Source organism: Mustela nigripes, chromosome 1 (genome assembly GCF_022355385.1).
Source record: "Mustela nigripes isolate SB6536 chromosome 1, MUSNIG.SB6536, whole genome shotgun sequence".
Classification (NCBI taxonomy): Eukaryota; Metazoa; Chordata; class Mammalia; order Carnivora; family Mustelidae; genus Mustela; species Mustela nigripes.
In genome coordinates, this window is record NC_081557.1 from 4,330,597 (window position 1) to 4,351,703 (window position 21,107).

At 45.9% G+C, this 21,107-nt stretch overlaps 1 protein-coding gene across 12 annotated transcripts in view; it reads right to left on the reverse strand.

The window, feature by feature from the left end:
* Window positions 1-21,107, reverse strand: part of PPP6R3 (protein phosphatase 6 regulatory subunit 3) — a 139,728-nt gene that overhangs the window by 36,927 nt on the left and 81,694 nt on the right. For all 12 annotated transcript variants that reach the window (XM_059399457.1, XM_059399530.1, XM_059399504.1 and 9 more), the window contains 5 exons: window positions 18,427-18,540; window positions 7,456-7,585; window positions 5,428-5,580; window positions 3,306-3,455; window positions 2,198-2,262 (listed from right to left, as the gene is read on the reverse strand). In XM_059399457.1, the coding sequence (XP_059255440.1) occupies window positions 2,198-2,262; window positions 3,306-3,455; window positions 5,428-5,580; window positions 7,456-7,585; window positions 18,427-18,540 (612 nt within the window). The remainder of the gene's footprint in view (window positions 1-2,197; window positions 2,263-3,305; window positions 3,456-5,427; window positions 5,581-7,455; window positions 7,586-18,426; window positions 18,541-21,107) is intronic.

Genomic DNA, 21,107 nt, shown 5'->3' on the forward strand with positions numbered 1-21,107 from the left:
TCTCTTTATTAGGGGGGAGGGAACAGCGGGAGAGAAAGAATCTCAAACGGGCTCCACACCTAGCACGGAGACCTGATTTCCCAGCCCCAAGATCATGACCTGAACTGGAACCAAGAGCAGTACATTTAACTGACTGAGCCACTCAAGTGCCCCAAGTCTACCCATTCATTTTATTTTCTTAAGATTTATTTATTGGGGGGGGGGGGCGTGGAGGAGAGATGGGAGGAGAAGGAGAGCCCAATGCAGACTCTGCACTGACTGTGGAGTCTGACCGAGGGTTCGATCCCATGATGCCGAGATCATGACCTGAGCGGAAACGGAGACAGATGCTCAATGAGCTGCGCCCCAGGCACCCTCCAAACCCACCTATTTAGACAACCGTTCACATTGCTGTGAATTCTCTACTTGACCCAAAAAGACTTTGCTTAGCAGACAGAAGGGAACAAACTGAAGAGATTTCTGTTTAAAGGGACAATCTTTCAGGAGCCGCTAAAAAAGCTGTACTATGCTTGAAGGCTTGCCTTCATGCCTATTCCGTTTTTCTGAAAAATAGAATATCCACTAATAATCTTACAAGGTCTGGGGACAGCTAAGGATCAGAGACACAGAACTGATCTCAACAGAGCTGCTAAGAACCTCCTCTGGTTTCACAAGAAGGTCTCAGGCCCCTGCGTTCCTGGCAGGCAATTTCTCGGTCAGATGCTGCACCCGTGCTCCCACAAGTGAAAACGAAGGCCCACCTGCCAGGGTTTTGCCCCAAGGCTCTTGTCGTCCTTTAGGTTTCTGGGATAAGGAAACCTTAGAAAAACTCTTTCAGGACCCTCCCCCTCCCAACCCGCGGGTCTGTTAATAGTCAAGCCTCCGGAGGACGGAGCTGAGGGGAAACAGAGCACACGGAGAGCAAGGGAGGTCAGGCCATGCACGAGGGGGCGAACATGGGGTCAAACACAAAACCAGAGATGTTGATCTGGCCACACACAGCACCCCCAAGGGAGCTTCATTTGGAAGAATGTATCCGAAGTCCTCTGAGACGAGCCCCCGGCCACACTCGAACTAAACGCAGGTGTCCCAGAGTCAGGGGAGAATCTCGTCGGTGCCAGCAGGCACTCTTTAAAGACCAAACCTAACACAGGCTAATAAAGCTGACACCTCCCTTTAGCTCCTAGACCTTCCAGCAGCCACAAGAGAAGTCTGAACAAGAAAACTCCTGGCACAGGTTCAATTATGAAGGCACACGAGATGAGCTTTTGGGCCGAAGAGACGCTCTGAGCCGCACCACAGTGCTTACACTAAGTGCACGCATTCACCCGAGCGCCTAGAAACATGTACAGAAGGGTGAGCTTCCACCTCGAGAACTGCACCTCAGTAAACCCGACTTACAAAACAAACGCAAGAAGCATGTCCTCAGGGTAGTCCCCAAACACACACTGTGCCCGCCTCAGAGTCTACGGGCTGCTATAAAGGCCCCCAGGGCACAGGAGAGGAAAAGATCCATGTGGAAAACTAATTACCCGTATCAATGCTCAAGTAATCTTGCCAATCAGCTAATGGCAATTTTCTCCCCACCGCCTTTTTTTAAAAAGATTTTATTTATTTATTTGAGACAGAGCCGGAGAGAGAGAGAGAAAGCACAAGCAGGGGAACAACAGAGGCAGAGGGAGAAGCAGGCTTCCTGCTGAGCAGGAATCCTGATGTGGGGCTTGATCCCAGGACCCCGGCATCATGACCTGAGCTGAGGGCAGACGCTTCACCGACTGAGCCACCCACGTGTCCTAGCGAACGGAAATTTTCTAAACAAAAATTACTAGGCCAACTTCCCACCCCCTCCTCCCATGCATGAAGTGACTCTGTCTACAGTGAGTCCATGGGGTAAGCAGGACGAACCTGCTAAGTTAAAGCATCCACACAGAGGACTTGGCTTTATGACTCTTGCCTTTAGCCTCTGTAGTATTCCTGCCAGAAAAACAGCTATTCAAAAAGGGCCAGAAGTTTCAAAGGCAGCCAGCCCCTGGATTCCCCAGTAGAGAGGCAGAAAGACAGGGCAAAAGATCTGCTATGATAAATAATCTGGAAGTCCCAAGACAACCATTTGTAACTATAAAGTGGGCTGGTACCACGTTAATTATTTTCTCTGGCAGATCTTTTCTTCAAATTAAAAAATCACACTGGATTTTCTATGGAAGAACAATTTACTTACTGTTTCTTCTCATTCATTTCCCAGGCATCCAGTATCCGTTCTATTAGCTGACATTTTTGAAAAAGCTGAATAAAAAGGAATATTCCAGTTAACTCATATACAAGTGTCAAAGTGGCAAAATTGTAAAGTACGACAGAACGCTATTCGAATAGAACAGTGGCGTGCATTACCCAGCAAGCTAAATCTAGCTGCAAATTGCTGGTTTTAGCATACGCAGTGCGCTAATAAATGTACTCAAGGCCGCCAGGACACTACAGGAACCCGAGACCAGACCCGCACCTCCCGCAGCATGGCCTGGGAAGCAATACTGCAAACACCGCCCCAGGTGAGCAGCGGACCTAAAGCGAAGCCAGGTTTTATTAGCAGTGAAAAGCGAGCTCAGAAATACAGAGCCTGAACAAAATGCAAAAGGAATCAAGAGGATGAGGCCCTGGCCAGTCTGGCCGGTCTCTGTCTAGGAATCTGAGCAACCCTCGTCCTTCGGGACCGGCGGCGCCTGCTCCGGCAAACCCCAGTGCCGCGCAATGCCCTGGGGATGTGCACAGCGTCAGTGCTCTTTCCCTTCCGCCTGCTACTCCAGGGACTAGCCTCTCCCGGCTCCCAGGTTTGGCAGGAAGCCAGCGTGAGCTAGGGAAGCGCACACAATCACACAACTTGGGAGCAAGGAGAAATGAGAAGGCTGCCTCAGTGAAAACCTCTCGTGTTTAACAAAAGGAAACAGACCCACAGAAGAGGCTCAGCGCGGCACGAAGCCCGCCTCTGCCACGCTCCTGTCCTGTGCTCAGCCCACAAACTAAAACTGGCACGCCGAACAACTCTTTAAACGCTTTCTGTAGTCGCTCAATTTCTACGGTTCTTTCAATCTCCAGAAGATTTCTAAATCTTCAAGTCGACTGTTTTTAGCAAATAAGTAGACCACTTAGACGTTTTTCCTGAAAGTTCAGCTAATGGCTGTTTGTCCAGGAGATGACTCACAGAATCAGGGGCCAACAGTGAGACGAATACAGGAGTTAAATTCCCTGACCTTGAAATCTGATTCATTCCACACCGCTCGAGTGGGAAAACGCTAGAACCAGGAGCAGCAGCAAAGAGACCCCGGGAAGCTTACGTGTCTCAGTAACAAATGGTCACCAGTGGAGTCCTGGTCAGTAATTGTGCTCTTTTCTGTATCGTCAAAAGGGCTTGCAAGGATCAGTGCAACACAGATTTCCACTTGGGTGTGTAAGAAGTTATTCCACGTGTACTTGAAGAACATGTCCTACAAAAAAGAAAGACGCTTTCTTTTATTCAGTTACTTCAATGTTTAAAGCCATTATTCTAATACCTTTCCCAAACAGGGGTTTAATAAAATAAACATGGTATGTTGTTAGTCCAATAGGACTCATTAAAAGGAACACAAGTTTACTTTAAAGGGGGTCTGGAAAGCTACTACACAGACTAAATAGCACATCTGCTCTTTCCACATGCCAGCATTTGCACAGAATCCAGGAGAAAACAACAATGAACAAGGGAAGACAACAGTTAGTTCCTCAAAGAGATAGTATTCTTCTACATTTTCCATAATAAAAGGTATTAAGTTTAGTTAACTTCCAAAACTTTTTGAAGAAATTTCCGAGTTTTGTTTGGACTCAACAAACGTGTGCAAGACATGGGGTTAGGTGCAATGTGGGAGACAGACAGACAGAAAGTCTCCAATTTCAAGGAACGCACAGCCTGAGTGTGAATAAGCACTTGGTTCTAACCACTCAGGCCTTTGGAACTCCTGGAACTATCAGTGAACGGAGCAAGAGAAGACAGGTCTGAGAAGGGTGACATGTGGACCTCCTCCAAGTACATGGGTTTCCAGATTGCTCGAAAAGCTGACAGTACCACAAAAAGGAAAGACAATTTCGAACAGCACAAACTGCATCAAGTATATATTCAGGACATTCTTTGAGTCTGCTTATCTAAACTCAAAAGAAAAAGGAAATGATTAATGACCCATTTAGCAGTTTTGTCAAATTTGCTGTCACTCAAAAGTAGTTCTAAAGATTAACAACAGAATGAGTTAACAATAGTTGCACACTTACTATCAGCAAGATTAGAGGCTACTAACTGACGACTTCAGGGACAGGGGAAGAAAGTTATGTGCCTCGAGTTTTATACACCAGTCAGAGGGCAGGGCAAAAACTATGTCCCCAGGGGTAGCAGTTAAGTTCACCAAAGAGACTGTGTCCTTAAATGTTTTGTCTCGCTCCAACACATTCCTGTTCTCTATCCCTATACTGCCATCACTTAACCCCAAGCTGAAATATAACTAAAAGCATCTAATGATAGCCAGTGGCACACGGTCTGGTTGATAAAACAAGCACTCGTTGGAAACTGACTGTGAATTCAAATCTTGGCTCCACCACTTACCAGCCACAGAGTATGTCCCCTCTGTGGCCATGATCTGCAAAAAACAGATCATCTCTCTCACAAAGGCATCTACAGCCCGCATCAGCCAAGAGAGGTGTATAAATGCACATTACCATGTCTTCTGTGTAGGGTGCAAACAGCCCAAACTCCCCCCAATGTACGCTGTGGCCAGCTGTCTCACGACACCTGCTAAGCGTTAGCCCTTGTGCCTTCTGCGCTGGCAGGTGGCAGGACAGACAAAGCAAGCGCAGCTACCAGGGCTAAGTCTGTGGATTCTAAGCACACACCTGGGAACTGGGAAACTCAAGGGTGAGGGAAATCCAGGTAATTCCTGAGCTCTCCGTTTCTGCCTCCACTAACAAGCAGTCTAATAGCTGTGTGTGTTAAGGAAGAATCTGAACTCCAATCGAAAGACCACATACTGATACGTTATACAGATCTGTGTCAGTACAAAGACGATAAACACTTGTCCCTTTGCTAATTAGGACAAGAGAACGATGCTGTCACCAGCAGCCATTTATCGCTGACACAATCCCCTGGGGAAGGGGACTACACTCAATCACCAGAGCCAGGCGGCGCTGCTTGGGAGAGAAGTCTACATCTGAGTCATCTCTGAAATTTTCTGTTGCACTTCTTTACACAAAGCGCTTACAAATACTGAAAACTCAAGAGCATTAGAAACTGACCATGAACTCCAGACAAGAACCGTATAAAAGAGCATTCATGCTCAGAACAAGAAGAGTCTCGGACAAACAGTGCCAATTTGTGAGGTTTTAACGCGCTGTATATCCATAAACCATCATGGGCAAATTATCTCTCGGGGGCAATCTTACCAATATGACCCCAATGCTGTTCAGCTCCATGAGGTCCTCGTTGATGCTGCTGGTGTTTGTCTGAAGGAGGCTGGAGATCAACCTGATCACATTCAACCGGGTGTTCCCCACCGGAGGGTCCAGCACACCCCACGTGGTCTTCATCACGCTTTTCTGAGGAAGAAGCAGCTTTCTGATTAAATCCAGTTCGGTAAACAAACAAGAGGGGGAGGAGGGTGTGCTAATTCGAAACACTAGGCACACGGACCCTGCAGACCGCGTGGCCTGAGGTTCACATCTGAAGGAAAAGCCAAAGCTGATTTTGAGATCTTCAAAATATGACGCAATAACCAAGAGGGGAATCAAGTAATTCCCCTGGACGAGGAATTCCACAGGAAATCCGGTGTCCCCGCTTCAACATTCCAAACGCCACAGGAAAAAAGCAAAAAGCTGCAGAAGTTTGTGGGGATGAAAGTGCAATCAATACTCCAAACCCGACCAGAAACTGCATCAGACAAGTTAAAGTGGTTCGGGAACGCGGTCTGCAATCTTCGCACAATCTGTGAGAAAAATGCAAACTCAGAAGTTGCTTCTGGATCACAGCGCTGACGCTTGATCAACTTCCAACCTGTTACTGGCCATAAAAGGGAATCTCTATACTTTGGTCGCAGAAGACAGACCCAGGACACTTGAGAATCTCACAGGTGTGAGAGGAAAGGGTGGGGAATTCTAACCCAGCATCGAGGCTGCCTTTTTCCCGATTCCTCTGCCCGCTCCTCTCAAGGCCGAATGGAGTCGGAAGGTTCTCACTTGGACTCCTGCAAGGCAGCTCCGACCAAGAGACGCGTGAGAAAGCTTCAGGAATCTACTCGTACATGCCACGTAGCAAAACCACACACAGAACTGAACTCACGGACTCCGCTTCTTCTAAATAAATCCTTTTCTTTCCTCACTCTCCCACGCTGCTTCTCACGTCTGCCAGGAAGGACACCACTGACCACAACCATTACCCACCGGCAGAGGCACCGTCCCGGAGCGTGAACGCCAAGCGCTCTGGCCCGCACCCAGCACCGGCTGAACACAGACAAGACAACAGGACACTGGTGGCATCAGCCGTCTGAAGAGATCAACTGAAGCTGAACTCGATTCTCTGCATCAAGGACACAAATGATTCTGTGTTCCCCCTCCACAAACGCTAAACTACATCGAAAGCACCTCACGTAGAAGGGAAAAACTACGATCTTCAATTCCCAACACCCTGCAGAGGAGATGCCTCAGAGACACGTACTACAGCAGCTAGGCCACTGCTGGCGATGACCGAGGGCAGGAGGAAAAAGGGAAATGTCAGAACTGGTGCCAGCAGGGGACCCCTCACAGACCTGCGTCTTCCACAGAGTCTAACAGGAAGAGCTCCTGACCCTGACCTTAATCTCCGCACCGCCCCCGAGGGCTGGGGAGCAGCAGCGGTTAGCACTTGGGGTCTGTGGACAGCGCTGCCTCATGGGGCCTGCCACCCGTGCTCTCGGCAGGCTCCCTGAGTAAAGTCGCTGTGGATTAGCAAGCTGGTGCTCCCCAAGGAAACACTAGCACTCCGAGTCACGCTCTGCCGACTAGTCCTTCAACAAGGTATCTGTCCATCAGACTGACCCACCCTCCAACTCTGAATAAGGCAACTCAGTCTCAAAGATCAGTTCCTAAAAGATTAACTTAAACTCAAAAGTGAAAACAACACAGTGTGAGGACTGTTTATTTTACCGGCGTAAAAGTACCCAGAATTTATAGAAAGAAAGAAAAGCTTTGTTTCCGAAATAGATAAATATTTTGCTTATTTTTAATTCTACTCCATTCATCAATACGGACACTACATCAGATAAAAGCCAATTAAAAACCAGCTGGAAAGCAGTAACAGCTGGAAGGGCTGGTCTGTACATGCTGGAGGTCATCACCAGTTCCATTCCCCACAAGGTCATCTACTTTCTAACAAGTGTGTGAACCAAATTACTGACCTGGCCAGCCATGACCCGGCCATGCTTAAGGTAGCTGCCCTACCTTGGGTGGCTCAAGCAGGAGTTCGTGAAAAGATCCAAGTCTTCCTCGGATAGCTTCCAGAACACTCTTGTTGACTGAACAAGCCGAATGACTCATGCCTGGTGGACAGATCTCTATATGGCCTTCAAATCTTAAAACAAAGCAAGTTAATTTTAATATAATTTCATAACAAATTAAGGTGTTCCCTATCAGCATGTAGGTAGATCCATACAAGCTACATAAATATGATTAGATCAACATTTCTGGAGCGATAGGAAGAGGGTCTAACACAAGCTTGCTGGGGAGCAGCCACAGGGCCTGCGACCCACAGGCCTACAGAGTCGAGAAGTTACATGTGATTCCTTCCCATCCTCCCAAACCTTCTACGCCCTTTATACCTGATACCAACAGCAGGTCTCTACCAGGAGGCATGGAAAGAGAAAGGGATCAGATCCCTGAACTGGAGGGCACACCGCACTGTGTGCTATTTGGGATGCTGATAGTCAACAAGCCTGTATCTGTTCCATACAGTTTTCCTTGGGTAACCAACACTGTTTCCTATTTAAAAAGCATAAGTCACTCTGCCCCATAAAGCTCACTCTGCACTCATTTTAATCTACTGCTGACAGGAGAACCCATTACGAGTAAAATGAGGCGTGCAATCCCAATGGGCCTTAATGACCACATGCGCCACAGGGTCTCGAAGTGGGAGGAGGAAGGACCTAAGGGGGGGGGGGGGGCCTAAGAATGTAGGTGTGGCTTGTCAGCTGGGAATCAGGGCAAACCAGTAGTCCAGGACGCAGCGGCAGAGCCCCGGCCCTGGATCCCTACGCACTAGCTGTGTGTTCCCCTACGGACACCGGGTGCGTCTACACGGTCTCTCTGGGGCCCACCGCGGAGGGGTGCACTCACGCAAAGCTGGAGAGCGGCTATTAGGACACTTTCTGAAAGCACTCCACACGTGTAGACCGCTTCTAATTCAGAGCCGCACATAACGGCATTGGGAAATTCGATGGAGGGAAAGGGGAATGGGAAGAACTTTTGCTCTGGTGCTTTTCATGTTTAGGGGTTTAGAAAATAACTGATGTGGCCCAATACAGCTTTTATCACAGTTTCTATCCATGGAGCCATGCTCAGAAGTTCCTTACAAGCCCATAATTCTAAGAGTATGTATACACTTCTCCTCTAGTATTTTAATTCATCTGGAACTTATTTTTCACACAAAACAGGTACAGATACGGTACTTCTCAAATGGTGAGACACCGTCTAAACCGCATTCATAAAAAATCCACATTTCCCGCCTTACGTGAAAAAGCATACAAAACCATATACTAGAATTCCTTAAGCACTCATATAAACCTTATTTGTTCATTTAATAAATACTTCGTGAGCATCATTTTCTACACCAGCTCTGACTCAGGCGCTAGCCCGTATCCGCAGTGTGGAACGAACTGCTGCCTCACCGCCACGGTCATTCAACCAGTGATGCGCGTGTGACGCACAGGAGGCCGCTTCATCACTGGTACGCTCGGCATCTCCCGGCTGCTCTCACACTTTCACTCCTCCAGATGTGTGTAAGAATTCACCGACTCCAAAACAAAAACCACGCTGATGTTTCCAAGCAGAACTATGTTCAATCCAGACTGCGTTACATGTGGAAAGGCACGAGAAGTGCTGAATGTTTTCCGTATGAGAGTGCGTTCCTTCTCGCGGCTGAAGGTGCCACAGCCTCTTCATCCGGTTACCAGTTTAAGGACACTCTGGACTGTTTACAGTTTTGTGTGATTATGGAAAAGGCAACATAAACATTCACTCACAGTCTTGAGGGATACGTTTTCCTTGTGACAATACCTAAGAGACCGCTGGGTAATACAATGAACGGCTACGGAACTCCGCGGACCGCTTTGAGAAAGCGGTCCTAGGACTCTCCGTCCCCAACAGGAACGTGCGGGACCTCCAGCCGTTCTCCGCGGTCGCTAGCACTGAGGACTCCCTGTCTGGCTTGTTTGGCTTGGTTATGCAGTGGGCAGAACGGTGCCCCCGCCCCGCCAAAGAGGTCTACACTAATCCCTACAGCTTGTGAATGTTACCTTGACTAAAGAAGTAATTAATTAAGGATCTTGCGATGAGATTATCCCGGATTATCCAGATGGCCCCTAAATGACATCCCAAATGTCCTCCAAAGAGAGGAGACACAGACACATAGACAGAAGGTGATGTAAAGAAGGAGAGAGGTGGCCACAAGTCAAAAAAGGCCAACAGCCACTGAAGCTGGAAGAGGCAGAGGATGAACGCCCACTAGTGTCCCCGGACGCAGGTGGCACTGCTCACAGCCTGATCCTGGACCCTCAGCATTCAGAGAGAGAGAGAGGAACTTCTGCTGCTTTAAGCCACGGTCTGTGGTAATTTGTTACAGCAGCCACAGGAAAGAAATACAAGTTCAAAAGGTGCAGCACAGCATTTCAATGGGGTTTTAACTTGAACTTCAGTGATGACAAATGACAGCCATTTGTCATGTGTGTATCTGCTACACAAATACATTTTACTTATTAAGTGCTCAAATCTTTTGACCTTAAAAACTGGGCTGTCTTCCTTGTTATTAAAGTTTTGAGTGTTCTTAAGTCCTTTCCCAGACACATGATTTGGAAATATTCTGACAGTCTGTGGCTCTTTTTCCTTTCACAAGTTTTTTGTTTTTTGTTTTTTTTTTTAAAGATTTATTTATTTTAGAAAGTGTATGTGTGAGAGTGAACAAGAGAGTTCCAGCAGGAGGAGGGGCAGAGGGAGAGAAATCTTCAAGCAGACTCTGCACTGAGCACAGAGCTGGAGGACATAGGGCTTAATCCCTGGATCCTGAGACCACAGCCAAAGCCGAAATCAAGAGCCGGATGTTCAACCGAGCCGCCCAGGCGCCCCACAACAGAGTCTCTCAAAGAGCATTTGATGGGGATGCCTGGGTGGCTCAGTCAGTTAAGCCGCTGCCTTCAGCTCAGGTCATGATCCTAAGGTCCTGGGATGGAGTCCCGCGTCGGGCTCCTTGCTCAGTCGGGAGCCTGCTTCTCTCTCTGCCTCTGCCTGCAGCTCTGTGTGCACACGCTTGCTCGAGCACTTTCTCTCTCTCTCATTCTGAGATAAATAAATAATTTTTTTTTTAAAGAGCATTTTATGAAATCCGCGTTATCAGCTTTTGTTTTATGGGTCGGGCTTTGGTGATAAACATCTACAAAATCTCTGCCTAACATAGCCCATGGACCTCCTTCTACCTTCTCCTAGAACATCATAGTTCTGGGATTTACATTTAGCCCTAGGATTCATTTTGAGGTAGCTTCTGCGTAATGGGCAAGGCACACACTGAGGCCCCTCACCCTTTTTCTGCAGATGGATGTACTAGCACCATGTGTGGAAAAGGCAGCTCTACACTGAACTGCCTCCACATCTCTGTCGAAAACCAGCTGACCACATACCGCGAGGGCCTGCTCCTGGACTGTTTTGTTCAGTGATCTGTGTGTCTATCCTTTCGTTTGGTCCCGACTACCGCAGCCTTAGATCAGAGAGTGCCAGCACTCCAATTCTGCTTTTCTCTTTCAAAACTATTCTGGCTACTGTATTTCCTTTGAATTTCCATGTAAGTTTTAGAATGAGCTTGCTAATTTCTATAGAAATTAGCAGACTCCTGCTCTGATTTGGACTGGAATTATACAGACACTCCAGATCAGCCTGGGGAGAAGTGGCCTCCCACCAACACTGAACTTTCTAAACCATGAACGCAGCAGCTCTCTCCATTTACCAGGCACTCTTCCAGCCCGTCAATACTGAGCAGTGTATCTGTAAACAGATGTATATCCAGCTGTTTTGTTTTCCCTGTGCTACAGTAAACAGTATTTCATAAAAATTCCAAATTCCAGTTGTTTGTTGCTATTATAAAGAAATACAACTCATTTTGGAATACTGACCTTATTACATCTTATAATTTTGCTATATTTACTTGTTAGTTCTACGAGGTTATTTTGTGTATTTTTTTAGGATTTTCTATGAAGACAATCCTGACCTCTGCAAACAGATTCAGTTTTCTGTCTTCCTCTCCTGCCTTACTCTGCGGGCTGGGACTGGCAATGGTGAAGATCCTTGCAATGTTTCTTGATTTTATCATTTCAGTCTCCGATCATTAAGAACGCTATCAACTATGGACTTGTTTTTAACGGAAGCCTTATCAATTTCTAAGATCCCATCCATTACTAATTTACTAAGAGGTTTTCATTATAAAGGAATTTACTGAAATGACTGGTCTTTCCTCTTTAATCTGTTAGTATGAGTTACATAGACTGATTTTTTTCACTGAGACTTTATTTTTACAGAGCAGTTTTAAGTTCACAGTAAAGTGGAGGGGAAGGTACAGAGATTGTCCCCACATGCGCACAGCCGCCCCCATTACCAACACCCCCTACCTCACCCCCACAGCGGTCTGTTTCAATCACTGAACCCACCAACGACGCAACATAATCACCCAAAGTCTACAGTCAACCATCACGGTTCATTCTCGGTGTTGAACATTCCAGGGATCCTAAGGAACTTACACAAACGTATGCCAACACGTACCCATCACTGTGGCATCATGCTATTTTCACGGTCCTAAAAGTCCTCTATGCTCTGCCTTTTCATCTCCCCACTGCGAACCCCTCATCTTTTCATGGTCCCCCCAGTTCTCCGTTATCCTGAAAGTCATGTATTTGGAATCATATAGTTTGTAGTCTTTGCACTGGCTTCTTTCCCTTAGTAATCTACATTCAAGGTTCTTTGGTGTCTTTTGAAGGCCTGACAGCTCATTCTTTTTGGCACTGAGTAATATTTGTTTGGATATACCATGATTTATTTACCTACTCACCTACTGAAGGACACCTTGGTTGTTTCCAAGTTTTGACAAGTGTGAATAAAACTGCCATAAATACCCATGTGCAGGTTTTTGTGTGGAATCAGTTTTCAACTCCTTTCGGTGAATACCAAGGAGCTGGATTATATTTAGTTTTGTGAAAAGCTGTCAAACTGTCTTCTATAGTGGCTGTACCATTCTGCGTCCCCACCAGCCACAAATAAGAGTTCCTGTTAATCCACAATCTCACCTGCCCCTGGTGGTGTCCATCTTCTGGATTTTGGCCATTCTCACTAACTGATCTGGGAAGGGTGAACGAGCCTCGCATTCCCAAGATAAACCACAGCTGGTCATGATATATTGTCTTTTTAATACACTGCCGGGTCTAATTTGCTAATACTTTCTTGAGGAATTCTGCATCTAGGCTCCTGCGTAATTGTGGTGGTTTTCTTCCCTGTAATATTTTGGTCTAGTTTCCAAGTAATGATGGCCTCCTAAGAGGAGCTGGAAAACGTCCTCTTTTCCATGTTCTTGAAGTTCCTTAGATCTTCGGAGGAATTCACCAATGAAGCCAATCTGGGCCAAGAGTTTCCTTTGTTGGAAGCTTTTAAATGGGAATTCAATTTTGCTACGGCTGTTTACCTATTACTTTCTGCAGTGAGCTTTGGCAGTACTCCTCCTTTAAGGAAGCTACCCATCCCCTCTAACTCACTGAAACTGTCACCTGAGTTATTTAGAGTATCCTCTTACTATTAATGTCTGTGTGAATGCAGTTATGCCCTCTCCTCCACTCCTGCAATTTGTAATGAGGATCTTTTCTACATTTTCTTCATTAATCTGGCTAGAGATTAACTGATTTTATTGATCCTTTCAAAGAAAGAACATTTAGGTCTCACTGATTTTCTGCATTATTTTTCCCTTCTCAATCTCTCTGATTGTTTTCTGCTCTTATCTTTATTAATTCCTCCCTTCTGCTCGCTATGGGTTCTTCTGCTCTTTCTTCACCAGTTTCTTAAGGTGGGAACTTAGATCCCAGACACAAAACTTTGTCTTCCTTAAACTCTGTCTTCCTTTCTTAACATTTAATGGGGTGCCTGGATGGCTCAGTGGGGTAAGCCTCTGGCTTTGGCTCGGGTCGTGATCACGGGGTCCTGGGATGGAGGCCCGCATCGGCCTCTCTGCTCAGCGGGGAGCCTGTTTCCCCCTCTCTCTGTCTGCCTCTCTGCCTACTTGTGATTTCTCTCTCTTAAATAAATATATTTAAACTATATATATACAAACATTTAATGCTAGAACTTTCCTCCTTCTACTCTCACTTCATTCCACAAATCCTAATGTGCCCCATTTCCATTATCAGTTAGTTCAAAATATTTTCTCATTTCTCTTAATTTCCTCTTCGACCCTGGGGTTATTTATTAAAGTGTGTTGCTTCATTCCAGCAATCTTTTTCTATTGATTTCTAGTTTAAACCCATTATGGTCTGAATTAATACTGTGTATATTATTTTAACTCATTATGGTTTGTTTCATGGCTGAGACTCTGATCTACCCTGATAAAAGTCCCATGTGCATTTGAAAAGACTGTGCACCGTGATGTGGCCACGGCAAGGCTCTGCAAGGGTCACTCGGGCAGCCCAGTTGCCACTGCTGCTCCAGCTTCTGCATTCCCACCGGCCTTCTCTCCAGATGCTCTCTTCATTTCTATCAGAACCGTTCCCGACTGACAGAAAACTTGCAAAGGTGGTACACAGTATTCCCACATAACCCACACCCGGTTTCCCGTTATTATTATTGTACACTAGTATGACACAAGTCCCAATAAACCATGGGTGATACATAGAATCCACACTTTATTCAGATTTCCTCAGTTTCCACCTGCAGGCCTTTCTTCATTTTGGAGCCCACCTAAGACATTGCATTATATTTAGTTGTCATGTCTCCTTCACTCCTCTTGGCTGTGACAGTTACTCAGGCTTCACTGGTTAGGTATTTTGCAGAATGTCCCTTCACTGGAATCCGTCTTATGTTTTCCTCATGATCACAGGGTCTCTGAGACAGAGACCACAGGTAAGATGTCATTGTTACTACCCCGTGAAAAAAAGTGCAAACTGTCAACAGCACTTAGCGCTGGCTCATCACTTTGATTATCCAGCTGAGGAAGTGTCTGCCAGAGTCACTGACAAGTTGCTCTTTTTGTTACCTTTCCACAAAGAACTCTTTGGAAGGAGTCACAGCGCATGGTCTACACTGAGAAGAGGGCAGTTTAGTTCTTCCCCTTTGAGGAGGAAGCATTTACATGAACCATTTGAAATTCTTCTCCAGGGGACATCTGTCCCATCTCCTCCATTTATTTCTAACAGTACGAACCAGTGCATATTCTGTACTTCGGGTACTAAGACAACACAGCTTTACTTTATTGTACCAATTATTATGCTGTTGTCACTGATTGTGTGAATCAGCTTTGGCCAATGAAAGCTCTTTCAGCCGGCTCCTGCGTTCCTCTGACATAACCCCTGCCACTTACACTGCAAAGTTTTGTAGTTTTAATACTTCCTTATTTCTGTACTACGCGATGCTCTAGGCTCCTCTTGCCCCCATCACAGGAATGGCCATTTCTCCAAGGAGCTCTGGTTCCTCTCTCTGGAGAATGGTGTGAGAAACCAAGATCTGGGCACTCACCCTCTTTTCCAGTGGCGTATCGCTACTTATAGACCCTTGTAGCTCACAAACCAAGTGTTTTTGGTTTAACTCTTCATGGTCCAATGTAGATAATTTCTAATGTCCCATTACTGATTCCTTCCTCAAGTCAGTCCAAGTTCACCAATAAGCTCACAGGCACTGTCCATTTCTGCTGTGGTTTCTAGTTCTGGCATTTCCTATGCTCTTCCCTCACTCTGCTGAAAGCCCCCACCTGTTTACATACTGTTCCTTTTCCCCCATAATCTTTTAACATATTTATCGGTTATTTTAAATTCCACTGTCAGACAGTTCCAGCATTTTAAAATCTTTTTCTACTGACTACTCGTACTCATAGTTTTTTGAGATTCCTTTTATCTTGTTTATCTTTTTGGTTGTTTTTGATTGAAAGGTGGGCAAGTTGTGTAGGGCAGTATAAGCCAATGTAAACATTATTTCTGGAACCAACACATCTCTTTCTCTCTAGACCTTCAGCATAGGGTTTAAATCAATCTGAGGTCAACAGCTGAGCTAGGTTTGCTAGGACTGATTCCCCTCAGCGTATTACAGACTTCAAATGCGTCTCAAGTTACTCTGTATTTATAGTTAAGGCTGGTTTGCCAAGTTTCTCTCCACATCACACTTTAGCTTACTCTTAGCTGAAGCTAAGCCCTTTAGGCTTGTTCCTGAGCCTGACAAAGACCCCCCCCCCCCCAGCCTTACCTCCATCAGCTGACTGTTGCTGTTACTGGAGGCCTGATGGAATGGGGGCAGCAGGGAAAGGTGTCGTTTTGGGTTAGCCTGTCTTAGGCAGCTAAAGGGTCCCTAACTCTCACTGACCCTCCTTCAGTGGGGATCTCTAATCATTAGAGCCCAGAATGTATCCCTGCCTCTCTCACGGCCTAGAAGATTTTTTCCTGATCCCTTCTTCCCACTGCAAATGGTCTTCACCAGTGTCTTCACCTGTGTCTTTATGACCACAGGATTTTTGCTTAGTGGCCCAAGAGCTTCGTTCCATACGAGACAGGGGAAGGATTATAGTGGGGACATGTGCATTTCCCCTGAAGACTGCTGCTGTTTCCTGAGGCCCATTTTGCAAGGACACTTTCTCTGGTATTCTCAGCCTGCCCCCCCACCACCGCTTCCCCGAGAACAGCTTACAGGTTTGTGCAAACTCCCCTGGCATCTAGAACTCTAAGGTGTCTCTGACCTCCTTGTCCCCTAGGGAGCTCCAGGAGTGGCCTAGCCTACTACTGTTCTGCATTTATAGAAAACGTACCTGAACCCTTAATTTCACTAAGATGAAAAATGAAACTATGAAAGTACCCCAGCTCCTTGGTGTAAGGCCAAGAGCTAATACCATCTCCTTATTTCTTGAGTTTTATTAAAATAATCTAAAATGTATTGTTTTATTCCAACACGTAACTTATTCAATTATTCATTCTGAATATTTAATCTTCACATTCATACGAGTAATTTTCAAACCCTATTCACTTCATTTATCACCACTTTTGTAAGTATTATTCCCTTGGGCGCCTGGGTGGCTCAGTGGGTTAGGCCGCTGCCTTCGGCTCAGGTCATGATCTCAGGGTCCTGGGATCGAGTCCCGCATCGGGCTCTCTGCTCAGCAGGGAGCCTGCTTCCGTGTGTCTCTCTCTCTCTGCCTGCCTCTCCGACTACTTGTGATTTCTCTCTGTCAAATAAATAAATAAAATCTTTAAAAAAAAAAAAAAAAAGTATTATTCCCTTAAGTTCTTTAATATTTTGTTTGGTTTTGGTCGAGTCCAGCTTCAGGTACTTCTTGCCAGGACAGAAGCCAGATGGAATGCTGAGGTCGCTGAGGTCACAGAGGTCGGGGCAGGCCTGCTCTGCCCGCACGTGTCCCACAGTCAGCAGCAGTACGCCGGGGCACAGTCCTGCCCTCTGCTTTCCGTCTTTATTTAGCTTCACATACGAGAGGCCTGGTAATCTGATTTGCTTTGTGGTTAACCCATTTTTTCTTATCCAGATACTTCAAAGATCTGTCCTTTCTTCTTGGGACTCATAAATCTCATCGGGAAAAACCTAAAATCTGAGTGCCTCCCCCCCCATTCCGTTTAAATTTAATCTTGCTTGTAGCATTTTGTCACTTTCTGATCTGAAGACAAGTTCCTTCTGGTCAGAAATGTCCTTCTACTGTTTTTCTTACTGTTTTATCTTCTCTGCTCTAGATTGTACAACTGATTCTGTGTTTCCTTTCTTCCATTTGCGAAGATGTACCTTTTTTCTCAGATTTATTCCCTTCTCAAGTCAGGGGAGTTGACAGAAGCCTCACAGCACCATTTCAGGTGCGTTCAAACCATCCAAGGAGACGGCACAACGGCCGTGAAGCACGAGGAGCAGGATGACAGGCCCGCACCACCTGATGAAGACCTTAAAAGTCACCGGTAACATTCTTTACAACAGAGTGTGCAGGAGAAGATGGTCATAACCGCAGAAACAATCCCCAAAGTACAAGATCTTCGAAGCACTGCTCCCAAACTGCCTTCCATTGCCGCTGACCAAACACTAACCAAACCGGGAACATAGGTCAGGAATTTGGGAAACGGAACGACTATGTTCACTACTTTGCCTGAACCCGATACGACACCATGAAAAGTACATCCAGAAACCTTGGATGGCCGGGATTTTCCTATGCTGACAGCAGCCTCCTCTGTCCTCTTCACGCCCTCTGGTTCGCTGGACAAATCTAACAGTGAGTGAGAAAATACAAACTCTAATCTCTAAACCACATATTCTCGGAGCGCTCACATATACCCACCTCTTCAAACCCTCATGCTCCAGGGAACAAATAAGAAAATTCTGACAATCTGTAAGTGAATTAGCACCGAACATAAATTGCCAAGAGTAACATGACCAACATCATCTGGCTGGTCCAGGGCACATACATGGGAAGAGCAGACTGTATTTCTGATTCTGAAACACTTGGCCCCAATTTTTCCTTCAAGGTCGCAAGCCCTCTGCCCACCCATTTGAAAGCAGCCTCACGAACCGCAGGGCCCTTACATGTGAAATCCCTGAAGAGCCCATCGGAAGACTCAAGTCAGCATGTGCAGAAAAGAATCACAAGACAGAAAGCATTCCTGAACTGCCATCTGAACGGGACAGCACAATTCTCTTGTGTTACACATTTTGTTCATGACACCTCTTATTGTAGCTACTTCTCGTAACAACTGCAAATACCCAAACACTGCCAGTGCCCAGTGCTCACCAAACACTATCTTCAACCAGATCCCTACAGCCCACCTCGGCTGAAACTAAGTCAGAGTTCTTACGGTGGAGACATGCTCAGCACCTGCAGTTTAAGGGCAAGAGACCGAAGCTTATCAACCAACAACTTTTATCAGTTTCTAGGAAATCTAAAAGCAAAACAAAATGGCTCAGCGTTTGTAAGACAAAAGGAAAGCTTACGTGGGCCGTCGCGTCTCCAGCAAAGTCAGCAGTATCTGGATTGCACTGACTATGGCTGATTCATTTTTCTCCTTGTGGAAAATATTTGATAGAAGCTGCTCTATAATTTCTTGCCTAGGGAAACAAATCAACAGTCAGGTGCTAATTGTAACATTAACAGTAATGTCAGATTAATTAACAGTAATGTCAGAGAAAAAGAGCATGGTAGCAGTAAGGCAAGTACTCTATAAAAGGTTCAACCCCACTTGGGCATATCTGTTTCCTGTAACAACATTTTACTTTTAATACATTTATGAAACCAGACAAGTGATCCTGCTTATTCCAAAACCAAACTCTCCCATAGGTACTCTCCTACTCCCTCCCCTCAGCAGAGTCACCTGGGCCCTGCTTGCCTCCGATCTTGTCGAGAGCCAACAAGTATTTCCAGACTGGAAGTCACCTCCCACTCCAATCAGGGTGCTGGTGGTGGCGGCTGTGGGTGGTAAGAAAATCTGGAGCTCCTCACCCCACAAAATGAGGGGACTTTTTCAAAAAGGCTAATTATAACCCATAAATGTCTTCCCACAAAAGCATTAATGTATAATTAACTAAGATCTAAAACATGTAAAAGATCAATTGTTGCATTTCACCCTACAATTAAAATTTGGTCAATCAAAATAACATGGAGGCAAGAAGCAGATCTGCCTGAACTAGAGCCAAAACGTTCTCTACAGGCTCTTCCCATTACACACTCAAGGCCACGATGAATGTAAAACACAAGGGTAACTTGTCAGGTAATTTATATGGACGTTCTCAAGGAAGGTCTCAGTGTCTTAGGATCTTGGTAATTTTCAGAATCCGAGTGGTTGGAAACCTGGGACCACCCTCACCCTCACAACGGGACACACAGCTGGGCTGCCCCTGCCGCTCACCCAGCAGAGACACCAGCCACCCCGCAGTACAGTTCAGTTCACTGCGACCCAACACCAGTCCCCTTGCCAGGCTAAGGCAGCAAGTAGGACAGAATCTCCTTTGTATTTGGGGGAAGCAAATAAAACTGGTATCTAAGCTAACTTCAGAGGATCCCTCCCCCCGCCCCCTGCCTTGCTAGAAGAAGCTTTCAACTACCAGACCGGCACTAAAATGGTGAGACCTTCACCCAAAACAGCACTATAAAAATCACTCAACACACAGTAAGTCTACAGAACGAATACTAGGCCTGAGACTGGCCTCTAGAAAACAGGCAGCTTTTTCACGGGAAATACATCTGTTTTTCAAAGAGCAGCCTCACGCCACAGGAGAGTATGGACCCAGCGTCCAAGCGCAGCCTCACGCCACAGGAGAGTATGGACCCAGCGTCCAGGCGCAGATGTCCACCTTCTCGTTCCAGAAGAATGTTCTTCCTTATCACAAGTGCGTCACAGGCTCACAGACACTGACGCCTGAGGGAGTGGCTCCCAGAGAGGCCCTCCCTAGCTCATGGCTTCATCAGTCGCCTACAACCATGAAAGCGTCCCACTAATGGACAAAATGATATGATAACCAGCAAAACTCGGATGGTCAAGATGTTAACATACAGCTGAACTGTATTATGAGTCTTATCTAAACACAAGAATATCAGCCGCTACAGAAGGAATCACGAACCAAAGGACTGAGCTGCTCAGACAGGGTAAAACGAGCGCTTTCGTATTCCTTCAACAGTAAAAGCATTTATTTACACGTCAGAGAAATGGATTTTTTTTTTTCACATTTAAAAAAACCCAAGTTCTCGGATCAGCATTAGTAAACTCCCCACAGGAGCTGCTCTACACACGAAGCCCTGCAAGGACTTTACCAGGTCTTGAGACTCCGGCGCACTTTTGTTTTGACTGCTTTGTACACGGGTAGTCAGAGGAACGCAACCTGGCCCGACTGAGATCAAACTCCAACTCATTCTAAGCTCCTTCGTATCAAGAATCAATGCGGCACAGTCCAACCTTCTCTAACACAACTGGTTTTAAAGGAATTTTAGACTTTTGAAGAATTCCAGGGCCACTAAACTGCATATACTCAATTTAAGCCCTGACTGCTACCCAAGCTAATGGCTGCCTAACACTCGCATCCATTTTCCCAGGGACCTGTTGGTACGTCTGCCCATCTTGACCATCCTCTCTAACCTGAGCTCGTTTCGAACTTTTGTTTACGTGCTACAGCACACATACACTTAAGTGTTTATACATACTGTGGCACCCCAACTGTGGGCTGTTAGGCCATATAAAGAGCTGGGTCATCTGAATACTATGTACGGCCAGCAGATTGGCCTAATAATACAATATTGCTCTATTTCTCAGTTTATCAAATATTGTACATTATCACCTAGTAATACATCAGCCATACACAAATGCTATTATGATTAATAAGTTTACCAAACCCGTAGAAGCCTTTGGTCACTGTGTATTTTCTTTATCAATAGCTACTGAAAGAATCACCGTAACACGGAAGCATGTCTGATTATACTACAGGGGGCTGGTTCTCATTCTCAAGAAGGATGCAGGAGGCACTGCTGTACAGTAAGTTTCCCCACTGCCAACTCCGGTGATATCCTCAGACCCCTAACTCATCGTGACCATGATTCTGAAGACATTTATTCCAACGAATATTCAATAATCCCAATTCTTGCCATGTATGGTTCCGTTTAGAGCTGCCTGATCACTGGGACTAAA